We start from the raw sequence: 16869 nt of genomic DNA, 5'->3' as shown, positions 1-16869 counted from the left end.
TGCAGCGCATTGCAAGAACAAGCAGTCAGTGTCATCATCGTCGCGCGCCATTTTACAGGAGACGACTTTTCTCCCAAATGCAATTGAAAATATTCCGAGTCCGCAACACCATGTTTGCTATTGGCGGCCGTCAGATGGCACCTGTGAGCGATGGACAAGCACGCAAAGGAATGTTGACACGAAATGGAGAAATAGAAAATTGACAAGCAAATATCTGGACAGCATTCGGGGACAAATCAGCAACAATCGGTTAAGAAAAACGTTAAAGAAACAGAGAGAGCTCTGTGGAAAACAAGGATGCTGACGAAATCGGCACTGGGAACATACAGGAACTTCAAGCAGGAATCGGCACTGTGAATATACCGGATCTTTAAGCAGGAAATTGCCAAAGAAAATATATGTGATAATTGTAGGGGAAGCTGTTTGTTGTTCCAAGCCAGGACGACTTTTTTGCGAAGTAAGACTTATAGAGTCAGGTACCACGAGATTGACACGTTATGCAGTGCTTGTGGAGAAGAGGAGGAAAAGGCTGAACACTTGATGCTTATCAGTAAAGGGTTTCACTCTGCAGCAGAAAGCAGCGGGGCTGATTTATTCGAAGCATCGGGGTTCAAGGGCAGTGAAGGAAAAGTAGATTTTAAGCGGGTAGAAGTAAACAAGCGAAGGTTATCTGATTGGTGCCTAAAATGAAGACAAGAGGAAATTTTTACAAGCCATGGCTACGTGGCTTGAACCACCGCCCCGTCCATCCATCCACCCACCCAGCCACCCACCCATCTACCCACCCATTCATCCATCCATCCACCCACCCGTCCACCCATCCATCCATCCATACACCCAGCCACCCATCCAGCCATCATCCCACCCACCAACCCACCCATCCATCCATCCACCCACGCATCCACCAACCCAACCACCCACCCACATATCCATCCATCCACCCACCCATCCATCCGTTCATCGGTCCATCGGTCCGTCCGTCCGTCCATCCATCCATCCATCAATCCATCCATCCATCCATGCATTTATTCGTTCATTCATCTATTAATTAATTCATCCAGCCAACCACACACCCACCCATCCACCCATCCATCCACCCACCCACCCACCTATTTATCCATCCATCCATCCACCCAACCACCCACCTGTCCATCCATGGTCGTGGTCTTGCTGGTGTGACATGTGTCTTGTTCCTTTCTTGGTGGCTTGTATTGCCTGTCTTCGTAACCGCGAAAATGTGTTGGTATCTTGATACCGAAGTGAATGCTTCCTTGAGTTGCTCTTTCCAATCGGTCTAAGTTGCACATTTTTCAGGCCGTCAGACGGCCTCTTCACTACGCCATTGAGATTCGGTAAGAACGCAGAAAGTCGTATGTTAGTTCCTCCCGTAAAGTTCTGTTCAATTAGGAACATCATTACCCACCTATCAACTGCTGGTTTCTTACCAGAGGTGGTATAGACAGGCAGAAGCTGTGCACTAGCCGCGCCGATTCTTCTATTTACGACACTCGATATCTGCGCATATTTACGTCCTTTAGATAGCACTGCGCGGATGATGCTGTAAACCGAAAATCTTTAATGACGAGGCTAAAAATGAAATCGACGTCATAATATGTGCTCAACCTGGCATCGTCAAGGAAGTGGACGGCCTCAGAAAGATGCATCGTAGTTACCACAGAATGGTATGGTCTCGGATTAGCTTAGACTTGAAGAGTGAGCGGAAGAAGCTAGTGAATAGGAAGTCCATTAACGAGTTAGGGATAAGAGGGAAGATAGAGGAATTCAGAATATCGCCGCAGAATACATATTCAGCTTTAAGTAAGGAAGATGATCATAATGTTCATACAATGAACTACAATCTGGCGGACATCATTACGGAAGAGTAATGTGTTGGACTTGTTGCTTTACGATCATTACGGAGTGCGCACTATAAGTAGGTGGCAGGATAGTTCGACAGGATACCAGCAAGCTATCTCAGGAGACGAAATACCTGATTAAGAAACGCCAAACCATAGAAGCGTCCAACCTTCCAGACAGAATAGAACTAGCAGAGCTATGGAAGTTAATAAATAAGCGCGAGGTAGCCCACATATGGAAATTTAACATGGAGCGAATCGATCATGCTCTAAAGAATAGAGGTAGCCCAAAAACGCGAAGAGGAAACTACGCATAGGTAAAAACGAGATGCATGGGTTAGGAGACAAGGAGGGCGATGTCATTAGCAATTTGGATAAGATAGTTAAATTAGCCGAAGAGTTCTACACAAATCAAAACAGTAGCCAATGTAATCAGAAAGTTAATGAGACAGACAGTAGCGCACACCAGTTCGTCATCCCGCCAGTAACGAAACAGGAAGTAAAGAAAGCCTTAGGAGCAATGCAAAGGGTTAAAAGCAGCTGATGAGTGTCACTTAATGGCAGATCTGTTGAAGAACGGAGAGGAGATTGTGCTAGAAAAACTAGCCACACAGTATACGAAATACCTGGTGACCTTAACTCTACCAGAAGAAGAACATTATCTCAATTCTTAAATGGGCTCTGAAACGCCTTCCTAGGAGAGGGCATTAACTCACTTAATCACTGCACTGTGTTGCCATGAAAACCAGAGCAAAATCTTCCACACGCAGCAGACGATCCACAATCACTCGTCAAAGTTGGCGAGCCCTTCCCGGCGACTTTTTTATGCTCGCGCCCTCCTCCGTCCCCCGCATCTGCGTAGACAAGTTGAGAGGTGGCCATTGGTTAGATTCTTTCAGACGTCAGGCAGCTGCCGTGGCCGCGGCCAATAAGCTGCTTAGTTCCGGCCGGTCGGGAAGCTCCGCTCCCAGAGGGGGGTCGGCGAAGGAGCGCCTACATTCCAGCGTGTAAAAAGTGACGAGAGAGAGAAAGGCGCGAAGACGCTGAAATTCAAATTTTAACTACAGATAACTCAGCTTCTACAGATCGCACTGAAAAAATTCTTGCTGGACGCTATTCGTCGAGCGGCGTGCTTCAATATCCCAGGCATGCCGCAACTTTATTAGAGCCCTTCACAGCCCCTTTAAGAAAGGAGACGCGAAGGACCTCAAAAATTACAGACCGATCAGCTTACTGTCCGTTGCCTACAAACTATTTACTAAGATATTCGCTAATAGAGTAAGGCCAACCTTAGACTGTAATCAGCCAAATGATCATGCAGGCTTTCGTAAAGGGTATTCAGCGATAGATCATAGTACACTCTCAATCAGGTGATAGAGAAGTGCGCAGATAACCAACCCCTATAGATAGCCTTCATTGATTACGAGAAAGCATTTGGCTCAGTGGACACCTCAGCTGTCATACCGGCATTACGGAATCAAGGTGTAGATGAGCCTTATGTCAAAATACTGGAAGCTATATATAGCAAACGCAACTCTACCAGAGTCCTCCATAAAGTCAGCAACAAAATATCAGTAAGGAAGGGCGTCAGGCAGGGACACACAATCTCGCCAATGCTATTCACCACCTGTTTACAGGAGGTACTCCGAGGCCTGGATTCGGAACAGTGAATAAGATTTAATGGGGAATACCTAAATAATCTGCGATTCACTTACGACATTGGCTTGCTAAGTCACTCAGGCGATGAGCTTCAAAGCATGATAAATGAGTTAGAGAGGCAGAGCAGAACGGTATAGGACTTAAAATTAACATGCTGAAAACCAAATTAATGTTCAACTGTCTAGCAAGGGAACAGCAGTTCAGGATTGCCAGCGAGGTGATGGAATTGGTAAAGGAATACTTAGTCCAGGTGGTGACAGCTGATCCGGATCACGAGAGGGAAATAACTAGAACAATAAGAATGTGGTGGAGCGCATATGGCAGTTCTCTCAAATCATGAATAGCATTTTAGCAATATCCCTCAAGAGAAAAGTGTGCAGCAGCTGTATCTTACCGGTACTCATCTACGAGACAGAAACGTGGAGGCTAATGAAAAGGGTTCAGCTTAAGTTAAGAACAACGCAAGGATCCACAGAAAGAAAATTGATAGGAGTAACATTAAGAGACCGGAAGCGGGCAGAGTAGGTGAGGGAACAAACGCGTGTCAATGACATCCTAGTCGAAATCAAGAGGAAGAAATGGGCTTGGGCAGGGCATGTAATGCGAAGGCAAGATAACCGCTGGTCCTTAAGGGTAATGGAGTGGATTCCAAGATACGACAAACGTAGAACGATGCGGCAGAAGGTTAAGTGAGCGGATAAGATTAAAGAGTTTGCAAGCATAGCGTGGGCGCAGCTGGCAAGGGACAGGGTTAATTGGAGAGACATGGGAGAAGTCTTCGCCCTGTAGTGGGTCGTCAGGCTTATGATGATGACTGACACATCTGTATTAGCGCGCGGCGCCTTTTCTTTCTGTCTTTCCTATCCTATCCTTTAACTCTCCTACTTTCAGCACGCGGCAGCGAGCGTAGCTCGGCTTGAACCAGTAGGCAGGCCCGTGCACTTTGCTTTCTTTCTTCCTGTCAGCAACAGCAGCAGCAACAGCATTTGAGTTTGCACACAGTATGCATGTCGCGCATGTATTATATGTATATCGTGCACTCTGGGGTCCATTTTAATGTCTAAAAATGCACTTCATCTGTTCACGTCGCAGCCGACGTGGCCGACATCAAGGGGAAGTTCTTCGCGAGCTGGGCGCAGGTACAGAGAGCGGAGATCAGGCGCCTAGTGCGCGACCAGCAGAGCTTGATCACGCCCTTGGCCGAAGTGAACGCCTACTACCTGTCTTTGAAGAATATGGTGGTCATCCCCTCCGCTACCCTGCAGCCTACGCTGTACTTCCCGCAGGGCCCGGCGTCCGTCAACTACGGCTCGCTAGGTGCGGTAAGTGCGCTCGTCGAGGGAAAGTCTACCGGAGGCTTTCATCGCGAAACGGCGGTAGCTCAGCTCAACCAAGGAAAAACACGAAGTTGAGACGGCACTGTACACCATAAACACTAAATGCCCAGTCTTTTGGCTAACTTCGCAGTCCATACGCAGGAATAAACCGTGCTAATCAAAAATAATGGCGGAGAATCCCGGCTTTGCTTGTTACAGTGTTGCTTTGTCGCAGAGCGGTAGAGCGTGATACAGTTGGCACGGTAACAACATGCTGAGCAACCCTTTTTGCTTCATGATCAAGGTCGGGACTGTTGTCTGGGAATCGTCTTCTACAGTTAGCTACTACCAAGCGACAATCAGCACTGTGCAGCTGAGGCCGCCTTTAGCGTTATCGTTATTTCCGTGCATCAACAATGAACCGCCAACTTTGATGACCATTTCGGCGCTCTAGACTAACGTAAATTGGCGTCACCTTACGTCAGGTCACCAAACACTATAAAAGAAGCGGTGATGCCGCTTTGAACCAAAAGACATCGCAGAGGCAAGACTTGCAGCATGCTCAGACACTTTTTTTGCTTGATGAACAAGGTCGGGGCTCATATGGGAATTGTCCTGCGTGTATCCGCTACCCAGCGGCAATCTGCGTCGAACAGGCTAGCCCGCCCGGTGTGTCTTCTTCATTTCTCGGTTACTGCTGTAATATCAATAGGCTGCCAAGTCTAGACAGTGAGTTAAGAGCCAGTCACTGCTTAGCCGCCCTGGGACCAACCTAAAGTGACGACAGCTTACGTCACCTCACCGAAGAGCAGAAGACACCTACTGATACCGCTTCGAAACAGTGGGCTGGACGGTGGCGGCTGGATTGGCGACATGCTAAGGAAGTCTTTTTGCTGAGTGTTTCGGGCCACTGAATATTTCCCCGCCAAATGTTATCGTAACATCAGCAGATGATCGTTGCGGCTGTCTTGCCCACTGTGTGTGAAATAGCTGGCGTATAATTGTGGGTTGACACAGTATAATACAGGCGTTTTGTAAAACGTTATGCTGAAAAAGATTCTCGCTGGTCAGAATGTAATGAAATCAGAGTTTGAAGATGTGCAGGCCACTTAGACAGACATCATAAATACAAAATCTGGGCCGCCGTGGTGGCTCAGTGGTTATGGCGCTTGGCTGCTGGCCCGAAAGACGAGGGTTCGATCCCAGCCACTGAGGTCGAATGTCGATGGAGGCGAAATTCCAGAGGCCCGTGTACTGTGCGATGTCTGTGCACGTTAAAGAACCCCAGGTGGTCGAAATTTCGAGAGCCCTTTACTATGGCGTCCCTCATAGCCTGAGTCGCTTTGGGACGTTAAACCCCCATAAATCAAATCAAACCAAATACAAAATCTTCTCTAACTGAGCGAGACGATATTATTAAGTGCTATTTTCATACCTTCAGCCTCGTAACTTGTCAAGTCAGACAAGGAAGAAAATATAAATTAGATTCATTCAGCACTAGTCTCCATGACAGGCAAAAAAGGTAGATAATTTTTGTCGCAAAAATAATTTAAATAAATAAATAATCTACAAAAATAAATAATCTACCAAAACTCCTGAAAACAGTAAATCCTCTTTCTTAACCTAAGCTAAAAATAAAAGCAGCAAGGAATGCAAGGTTCTATAAGCTTGGCCGAAAAGAAATGAAGACAGAAGCTCACTCGTAAATCTTGAATTTCCTGATCATGGCCAATAGATGTCCTCTTTTGCAGCTGGACAAACGCTCCAATATGTCAGTTTAAGATTTCTCGTTTAGGTTTCGCGAAAAAGAAGTGAAAGCCGCTGACAGAGCTCTCAAAAAGAGAGGGAAAATAAAAAAAGTAAAGCTAGTTTTATGAAAAGATCAGTGAGGATTGTGTGCTGTTATCGGCGGGAGAAGAAAAGGGCTTTCGAATTAAAGAGGAGCAGTTGTTTACGGGACCTGCGCGACACACACGTACATAAAAGTCTCAATATTAACTGCTGGTGAGTTATTAATAAACCTACATGATCTGAAGGAATTTTGGCAGCCTCTAACCCTGATATTTCTAAACTAATAGAGACAGTTACGCCACAAATTTCAAGATATGCGCATGGCTACCCTATTCATTAAAAGTAGTGGAAGCAAAGACGCTGGTGTGGGTGTCGCTTTCAAAGCTTCCCGGGTAATGATAAGAATGCCTGGCGTACGTAATGCCGAGGGGACATTTTGTCACGTTTGACATGATAGCATTGGGTGTCTAATAAGAGCTATTAATCAGACATCTACTTCTCCTGTGAAGTCCTTGATGCAATCAGAGTGTTTCTGGTTGAGCATGTGGAGTCAGGAGATCGAATTATTCTGGCTGCCGGTTTTCTTCATGATGTATAGATTAGCATTCTTTTTCGCTAAATGAGCGAGGAAGTAGGTGTGGGGAATTAAGGACAGATATAGGTTTTGAATATGATCTGCTTAAGGTTGTTGGAAACATAGCAAGATTGTGGTTAATTCAAGGCCAGTTTTAGATCATTACTTTGTAAATCGATAAATTGCAACACACAGCAACTCCGAAGTTCTCCATGAAATTCAAGCTGTGTTTTGATAATTTACGGTGTTTTGCTACATATGCAGTTGATGAAAATATCTATGTCAAGCTTCTGACCAGCAGACGATGTGTCGATATTGTATATGCTGTGTTTTTACTCCGATTCGTTTCCAGTAGCAATGAGGATTTTCGTTCTTGGCAGGAACTCTCTCACAAACCATTTCACTGATTACCGTTTTTTTCCTCGAGTGGTAATGATTAAAAGTCGGAACCCTTGAATTTCTAGACGGAGTCTGCAACTCAAACCACGACTCAAGCGTTCACATAAAAATTGCTATCGTTTTATTATCCCTCAGCGCAGAATAACGCACGAAAGCACCTTTTTGCAGGTGGACAATGAAGCCACGTAGATGAAACCGCAGTTAAGATGTCGACTGGCCCAGGGAAGCAGTTATGCGTCTTTGCTTTTGCTCAAAATGAACAGAGTCTGCAGTGTTGTCTACGCCAAAGCCAGTACACACAGTTAATGCCGGCGGCCTATTGTAAAATTTTGAAAATTGGTTTTTAGGATCTCACATCTCGGCTGACAACCGAACCGCGCCTTTAGGGAAGGGATAAAGGTGGGCCTAAAAGAAAAAAAGAGAGAAATAGATGCCCTAGTGAAGGCCGCCGGAGGAATTTCGACCACTTGGGAATCTTTTAACTTGTACTGACATCGCACAGCACACGGGTGCCTTTTGCGTTTCGCCTCCTTCGAAACGCCGCTGCTGCAGTCGGGTTCAGTTTACGAGTTTCTGCCCAAACGTTGCCAAAAAAAACTCAAGCAGCGCACATCTCTTTGTCACTACCGCCACCTAGCTCAAAGTGCGGTTGAGTTTTCCGCTGAGCCAGGGAAGCGGTTATGTACGAGTCCTTTCGTTTTGTTACTTTTGCGCACAAGTAGAATTTGATGAAGACAACAACGTGCAGTGCAAATCGTGAGAGGGCACAAAAGATAACAGTCGGAATGAAAATTTATGAAAAGAAAGTAGTTGCTTGAATCTGTGATCACTTTGGGCGCACTTCATTATCATCACTTTCAGCAAGCCAAAGTGTACAGCCCTTACCGAAAGGAATAGAGTTTCGGGCTTAAAATGTTTATTTTCGGTAATCATATCTCAGTACAAAGTCGACATAACGCATATAAACGCTACTTCTACAGGCTGCACTATAGACACAGATCCCCCTAGCTCCTTACTCCTCCCGCAATACTAATTAGAAATGTGTCTTGTTTGCTTGCACTACCACTGAATGTGTGGTTTATAGAAGTTTAGCGTCCCAAAGCGACTCAGGCTATGAGGTACGCCGTAGTGAAGGATTCCAGAAATTTCGACCAGCTGGGGTTCTTTAATGTCCACTGACATCGCACAGTACACGGGCCTCTAGAATTTCGCCTCCGTCGAAATTCTACCACCGCGGCAAGGATCGAACACGCGTCTTTGGGGTCAGCAGCCAAGAGCCATATCCAGTGAGTCACCGAGGCGGTTTCTAATTACGATAGTCACCATCGTCTCGTTAGCACTACAGTATTCCTCTATGTTCCCAGCTATATTCTGATTGGTAAGGAATGCCACACCTCTTTCTCCTCTGGCCGCTAACCAATGATAGCACAGTTCATGCCCGCCTTTTAGCCCTATATACGCCTCATTTGTCCTCCTAACATCGCTAAGCACTATTACATCCTATTTAACATCCTCCTGTCCATACAATAGCACTGCTAGACTACCCTCACTAGATACGGTTCCAGCCTTAAACTTTGCCATGTTGAGTTTCCAATGGCGGCCTGTCCTGAGCCAAAGATTTTAGCATCCTCTGGTGCCTTACAGGTGTGACCGCCGCCTTGGTCAGTTGCTCCGCTGCGACTGTGGACTGACGGCTGAGGGTCGGTTGGTTTATTCATATAGAAGATTGTGGCCGACAACTACACCAGGGTGGACCTATCTGCTGCTGGTGATGTATCGCAAGTCTCTTTCGGTCACCGAAATATGGCTGCAGCCCAGGCCCGATTACGCAATTATATCGACTGCCACAGATTTTTGTAGTAATCCGGTGAAGAATCTTGCGGCACTAGAATTAGAACCCCACCTCTAATTAGCCACAGCATAGCCATGTACAATCCCCTGTTGATTACTGAGGCTGACACCAAGACCTCGCTCCTAGCTGCTTCATATAGAGCCCCCTCCCAGCCCCCTTAGCGATCCCCGCTCCTCTGCCCTGCTTGCCCTCACCAGTGGCAGCGTAGACTTAATTCTCGGAAGCCCCTTCCTTCGCAAAACAGCGAAACTCCTTGTTTGCTCCGCAACAAGTAATGACGCCTGATGAAACCTGCAACTCTCCACAACTTCATCAGCAAGGGTTCAAAAGTATAGCAAAGTTGTTCCGTGCCATTGCGACTTCCAGCAAGCCGACCGGAAGGTCATGTTGTCCGGATCCTCTAACAGCTGCCTACTATCAATCAGTGTCCCATGCCGGAGACACGCTAGGCAGCCTGCGTCACCTGCTCAGCCGGAACCCCAGTGACCTCATGCATAATCACACTCCCAGGACACGCATCAGCTGGCTTTGATTCGTCCTCAGGTTACGCTTCGAGAGCTCAGCGCCGTGCCACCTCTACACCTTCACTTAGTGTTCAAGTGCGTGCACTTCCTCATGTAACTACCGTTCGGCGTACTCGCGTCCCTGACGCACCAGGAAACGTCTCCACATGTGATATACCACCGTTGCTCTTCCCTCAACCTGTGTTTTGGAAACCGTGGTCGATACTCCTAATAGCGAAACATGTTTTCTGGTCACAGCGTCACTTAAGTATTCGCCTGCTCAAGGTGGGAGCGGAATTTTTCTACTGTCTCACGACCCCAATCCTTCCTCCAGACTTAAGCCATTGAAAAGAACAGAAGTTTGACTACATCTTCGCAAGGCTCCCACAATCGCCGACATTTCACTTCTCGACATTTTTATTTTGTTTCTGCCGTACAATCCAAGTGCAGCCGCCACTGCTCGTGCGGCTTTCGCTCTATGGGGACGACCCTGCAGCGCCCTTCGCGCCGCTCTGAGGACGATGCCCGACGACCATTAAAAAGTCATAGTTGAGGTACGCAGCTCCAGCAACGCGGTAGAACATGCCAGTTTAACCACCTCGATGCACCGTTCCTTTTGCAGCGTATCGACGCCCATGCTGTCACCTTGGGGCGCTATTTTTAATCTCAAGGATTGCGCTGAACCTTGTAATAAAGAAAAACCTCCTAAACTAAATCTCGAATGAAACTTCTATGTCTGCTAGCAGTAATCGACGCTCTAGTGTGTCAAGGAAGCGAAAAGCGGATTTCTCTAAAAGATTTTGGTGTAGCCGAATGAGCCCAGGCTAACGAATGGCAGAGACGTTAGCATCTTACTGAAAAAAATGGCTGTGGTTTAGCTCTGGTTAAACCTGGAGCGACGCGATGGCTACAGCTGTCCGAGTTGAATTCGCTCAGTTGAATTGCGAAGTCAGTCTTTCGCCGCTCCGTTTCGCTAGGCGTTCCTTCTTGATATTCCCTGAACGTGGATTCATTGTTTCCACTCCCCCCCCCCCCCCCCCCCCCGCCGCTCGGTTTCGCCGGCGCGCCGCGCCGCCAGCAACTGCTCCGCACCACGTGACCATCCACATCACCATCCACGGCGCCGCCACGGTGGCCATGGCCCACGGGGTGGCCACGCTGAAGACTCGAAATGCTAGCGTAATGCAGCTATCGCTGTAAAACTCTGCATCCAGGCAACTTATATCAGTTCGAAACCTAACACGGTCTAGGTTGGTTCTATACTCGCCGCAACTCCAACGCTATATTTTTTTAGCGGACCGTCGAGATGAGAGTAACAGGGGGTTGCGGCTCAGATAAAACTTGGTTGCTTTGCGACGCCCAACAAGGGTTCATTCTAAGCCTTCAGGCTGTGAGCGAGCTTCACACCAGTGGATTGTCTTCGTTTCACCACAGTGGGCGGGCCTGCCTGCTACGCTACAATTACCTTCCGGTGATAAAAGAGGCATTCTATTGACCTAGGGAATACGAACGTTAGGCGGATCGCAGCATGAGGCTGTGATGTGAGGCTGTCGACGTGCACTCTTTTTCGGCCGCGATGGCACGCATCTATGGGCGGAGAAAGAGGTTGAGTAATATGGTTAACTGGGGAGGTATGACAAATAACACGATATGGGATTTGGTACTTGAAAGGAGGCCCCGCAGCGGTGGCTCAGTGGTTAGGGCGCACGACTACTGATCCGGAGTTCCCGGGTTCGAACCCGACCGCGGCGGCTGCGTTCTTGTGCAGGAAAAACGCTAAGGCGCCTGTGTGCTGTGCGATGTCAGTGCACGTTAAAGATCCCCAGGTGGTCGAAATTATTCCGGAGCCCTCCACTACGGCACCTCTTCTTCCTTTCTTCTTTCACTCCCTCCTTTATCCCTTCCCTTACGGCGCGGTTCAGGTGTCCAACGATATATGAGACAAATACTGCGCCATTTCCTTTCCCCCAATTATTATTATTATTATTATTATTATTATTATTATTATTATTATTATTATTATTATTGAAAGGAGTTTAGTAGAGAGGCCAGAACCGTTGACGGAACCCAAAACCACAAGAGGGAGTCTGGGCTAGGATGAAAGAGAAGTGGTAGGGGCGCTAAGGTGCTTCTTGTGTTTCCATGTCCAACATGGTTAGACAGGAATTTCGAATATTCGTATTGTAAAATACTGGTGCAAAAATATTGAATTTATTGATTTCTTCTTCCAGTATGTAGCAAAATCTTTCTTTTATAGCGTCCTATCGCTCGCATCAAGCAGTTAGGACTGCCATAGAAAGGCAATTGGGAACGCTTTCAGGAAAGGAAAATTATTTTTAGCAAATGAGTGTAAACCTGACATCGAGCAATTTACGGTTATTTGATTTTTGTAGCGAAATCTTATGTTATATAAAAACATTCTGCTCATAAACTCCTCGTTAAAAATGCTTTTGTCAAGAATTGTTGTATTTGTGGTCCTGCGGGGCAAGAGAGAGTGCAAACTGGCGGCAATCATCACAATATATCACTGATTGAAAAAGGGTCAGGGACTCGGACACATGAGGGCGATAGTTGAGCGCAGAATCCACGGTGCAGGTGTGCTCGCGGCCATAAAGAATTAAGAAGGGAGAGAAGCTAGTTGGGTGCTTCGTGTGGCAATGTTGTAAGCGTATGTACAAATGGTAGAATGCAGTCCCAAGTTTTGTGGTCAGTTGCAACATACAGGGCCAGCATGTCGCTCATTGTCTGGTTGAGACGTGCAGACAATCCATTTGTGAGGGTGGTACCCGTTGTAGAGCGGTGAATAATGCGGCATTCATGAAGGAGTTATGTCCATGTTGGGCGAGGCAATGACTCCATCGTAGTGGTGGAACGGATAGAAGGTGGTTTGTGACGTTGAAATTCAGGCCAGGAGTGAAAGTACTGGAGGATAAAATTGTATATACTCAGACAGTAGAAGCGGAGTCGAAGCCGGATGTAAGTCTTCACCACACCGGCATCAGCACACGGATGGTCGACGTAGAAAGAGGCGCATATATCGGAACGGACGAGCCGAGAAATGACGAGGAGCCATTTGCGCCCGTCAGCAAGGTAGTAGCGGCGGTAAAACAAGCACTACCGTAGTGCTAAGAGCCAGGGTTGATAGCTGAGAGTCCGGGCCTCAGGACGTGTAGATGGTGTAGACAAGAAATCAAGCTTGTAGGCAAGCCTACGAGCACTGTTGCGCTTTCCTCACATGTTTCCAAAGCCCGGCCATGGAGAGCGAGAACCCAAGGCATTATCCACAAAATTCCTTGCGCCGACTGCAATGCAATCTACATCGGCGAAACCAAAAATCTAAAAGAAAAATTCGGCAACATAAAAACAACGTCCGCAACTTCGCAAGAGAGCGCTGTCCTGTAGCCTGACATTCCGTAGACTCACACCACATAATCAACTTCGACGAAACCAGCATCCTGGAAACCGAAAAAAATTACCAGAAACAGTTCCTGCTCGAAACCTGGCGCATTCAAACTAATCTGAACAACATCAACCACAGAAAGGGAAACCTACCCGCAGTATATGCACAGGGACTACGGTCTGGTGCTCAAAGAAAAGGTCGCTATTGACCGCCTGCCCACAGGCGGACAGCGTGACTCACAGCCTTAAACCCCACCCCCCTACCTCCCTTTCCAGCGCTTTTCGCATCACAGCTTTTGTTCTTTTGGCCTCCTACTCCCCTCTATGGATACATAAAAGCTGGCTTAGAAACGTCGGGTTTCAAATTAAAGTTTTGGTTGGAGGTGTACGGTTTGTTAAGGTGTAGTTAGGGGAGCGAGCAAGGAAGTGAGCCTGGGGTCCTGGCGTTGTTCAATTGACACGCTGCCAATGCCAAGGGGAGAGGAATCACTGGTGGCGGCAAATAAGGATTCAAAGTCACAGGGTTGAGGTCAGCTGGATAGAGTGTCGGAATCAGACTGTTCACAGCCATATCGATAGACGATCCGCTTCAATAGACGCTTTTAGCATACAGGAGATGTATCACAGTAGACGTATTCCGGCTTACCGGATGTTGGCTGCGCACGCGCAGTGGCCCCAGCTGACGCAACAGTGCGACTACGCGTGCGTATGAGGGTTAGGTAAACTGTAAACGTGTCAGTTCGTAAATCTCTAGTCTGCTAATAACATCTAATATGGCGTTATTGTAAACGTAGCTCCAAAGGAATACGACGGCCAGAGGCACTTATGAGGGAGGACAACCAGTAGAGGACATGGTGGTCGCTATGGACAGAGAATGGGCGGCCATATATCATCGGAACGGACCGGAAAACCGCAACGAACTCTTGGTTTGGCGCAGCAGCAGGGGAATCGATGCCATCAGTCGGAAGACGAGCAGGATAGCCAGAGACGGAGTATGTGAGAACATCATAAAGTACTTCGACATGTCCCCAAGCATTCGCCACGGAGAAGCGTCGACGGACATGAAAAAACGTTTGTGACAATGATTGCGCTGTGGCCATCGCAGACATTCAGCAGAGCGAAAGGAACGAGGAAACACTACAAACGGGCAATAGTGTCAGTCGGATTGAAGAGAACATTTCATTTCTTCAATACTGCCAGCCTTGGTAGGCCCGGGCAGGAGGGGCAATACAACGAGATACAAGGGAAGGTAACATTTAGCACACAAATTAAAAGCACAAAAATTAAATCAAGCAAATCAAAGACAACACACGCATGATTCGAACAAAACAATACTTAAATTGAACACAATTTTTTTTCCACCAAAACTGGACATACAACATTCAAAAGTCTTTCTAAAAAATTGGCAATGCTCTCATTGCTTATTAGTCCACTCAGAGGAAGCTGCTGGTTCCACTCAGTTACTGTTCGGGGAAAATAAGAATATTAATATGTTTGTTCTGGCAAGATAAGGTGTTAAACTCTGGGCGCGACGATGTCTCGTTAATCGCGCCACTAGTGGTTTTAAGTAAGGGCCCGGGCTCATTGAAAACTTGTTATTTTTCAACAAAAAGAGGAACTTCAGTCGCAAAAGCTTCTTCTAGTGTCCAGTGTCTGTGTGACATTAACATTAATTAAAGTTGTAGGGGAATGAGTAGTGCGGAATTTAGAAAAATAAAACGAACAGCTTTCCACTGAGTCATTTGTAACCCATGGATATTAGTTTAGTGAAAGGATCCCGCAATGTACAGTCATATTCTAATTTTGGTCCAATGATTGATGTATAACCTAAAAGCTTAGTTGCGGAAGGGGCTCGTTTTAATTTATATCTAAGAAAACACAGTTTACGGAAGAATGATGCACAAAGGTTAGAAATGTGAGCATTCCAGCCTAAGGTATTAGTTATTGTTTCACAAAGGTACACGTACTACGTTACTTCTCATAGGCACTGGGATGATAGGCGGTACTAATAAGATGGACTGTTTTTTGTTAGTTATTCTCATGAAAACTGTTTTTTCAGCATTTAGTTTCATATCGTGTCTGCAACACCAACTGTTATTGCTGTTGAAGTTAGAGTTAAGCACTACTTGGTCCTGCGGAGTTCTAATTTCTTTGAATAAGGCGCAGTAATTTGCGAACAGCCTAATTTGAACTGGTCCTGTGTTAACGTTAACAATATCGTTTATATAGATAAGAAATAATAACGGGCCAAGGACACTTCCCTGACGGACTCCAGATGTTACCGGCATGGTGCGCGAGGAGTGACCACCAACACAAACAATTTAGGTTCTGTCAGTGAGGTATGCAGTAAAGTAACCATTTGATTAAGAAACAAGTACCACAGCGATTTTTAGTTTACAAATTAGTTTGGTATGCGAAACAAGGTCAACGCTTTCGTAAAACCTAGAAAAATTACATCGACTTGGCCTGATCTATCGTGGATTTCTGCGAAGTTGTGCACAACTGCAGTTAATTGAGTTACAGTTGAGTAACCTTTCCGAAAACCATGCTGAAGTCGAGTTAGAAAACCTTGGTTATTTAGGAATTCAGTTACGTAATTGGCAATGATGGGTTCTAACATTTTATTTACAACATGATGATAGCAATGAATTGGGGAGATAATTTTGGAGGAGGATGGAGTTGCCTTTTTTGAGCACTGGGGCTATACGAGCCGCTCCCCAGTCAAACGAAAGGTTTGCCGATGAAATGGACACTCTGATAATAACGACTAAGAACTTTCATAACATTTCAGCGTAACGGTATATGAATACATTGGGGATATTATCTTGTCCTGGAAACGAACGTAGCTTCAAGCTCAGAAGCATTGCACAGACACAAGACAAAGACGACACCAATTCACACTCATCGTCGTTTTGTTGGTGCAGGACATCGCTTTGCGCAGGTCTGACTGGAATGGAGAAAACACTGTAAATATTCATTAAAATTATTCGCGATGGCTTGCTTGTCGTGAATGATAGCGCCACCATGCAGTATTTGATCTACGGGCTTTCTCTTTTTGGATAAATGGCTCCAAAATTTTTCATATTTTTTATAAAGTTAGACAAAGTAGCCTGAAAATAGTGCCGCTTAGCTGTGCTCACAGCTTGAGTATGTGTGGCCCGTGTACGATCAATGATGCGCTGGCAGGCGCCACTCCGTTTAAAACGTTTCAGTTTCCTTTTGGTTTATAAGATACATCACGTAATCCGAGGTGTTGGTTTTGTACGCTTCCTGATTTTGTTTGGGATAAAATTGTCGAGACAATGACTGCATAACTCCTTAAACTGGTGCAATAGTACACCGATGTCAGACCCATTAAAATCACTAAGTCGAAGATCAAGATATTCCAGCACACTTTCGTCGCTTGCGCGAAAAATCTTTCACAGTTTCAGGTTGTACGGGCTGGAAGTCGCGTGAAGCATTGAATACACATAAAAGCACGCCATTTTGTGATCAGATATGTCAGGCTCAAGAGTCACTT

General features: G+C 46.3%; 1 protein-coding gene across 1 annotated transcript in view; it reads left to right on the top strand.

Annotated features, from left to right (window-relative positions):
* The window catches only part of LOC144130228 (neprilysin-1-like), a 159800-nt gene that overhangs the window by 108614 nt on the left and 34317 nt on the right, over positions 1-16869 (top strand). The window contains exon 9 of the mRNA XM_077664201.1: positions 4608-4837. Within this exon, the coding sequence (XP_077520327.1) occupies positions 4608-4837 (230 nt within the window). The remainder of the gene's footprint in view (positions 1-4607; positions 4838-16869) is intronic.

This window comes from Amblyomma americanum, chromosome 4 (genome assembly GCF_052857255.1).
Source record: "Amblyomma americanum isolate KBUSLIRL-KWMA chromosome 4, ASM5285725v1, whole genome shotgun sequence".
Taxonomy (NCBI): domain Eukaryota; kingdom Metazoa; phylum Arthropoda; class Arachnida; order Ixodida; family Ixodidae; genus Amblyomma; species Amblyomma americanum.
The sequence above is the reverse complement of the archived record's forward strand: the minus strand, read 5'-3'. Positions and strand labels throughout refer to the sequence as shown.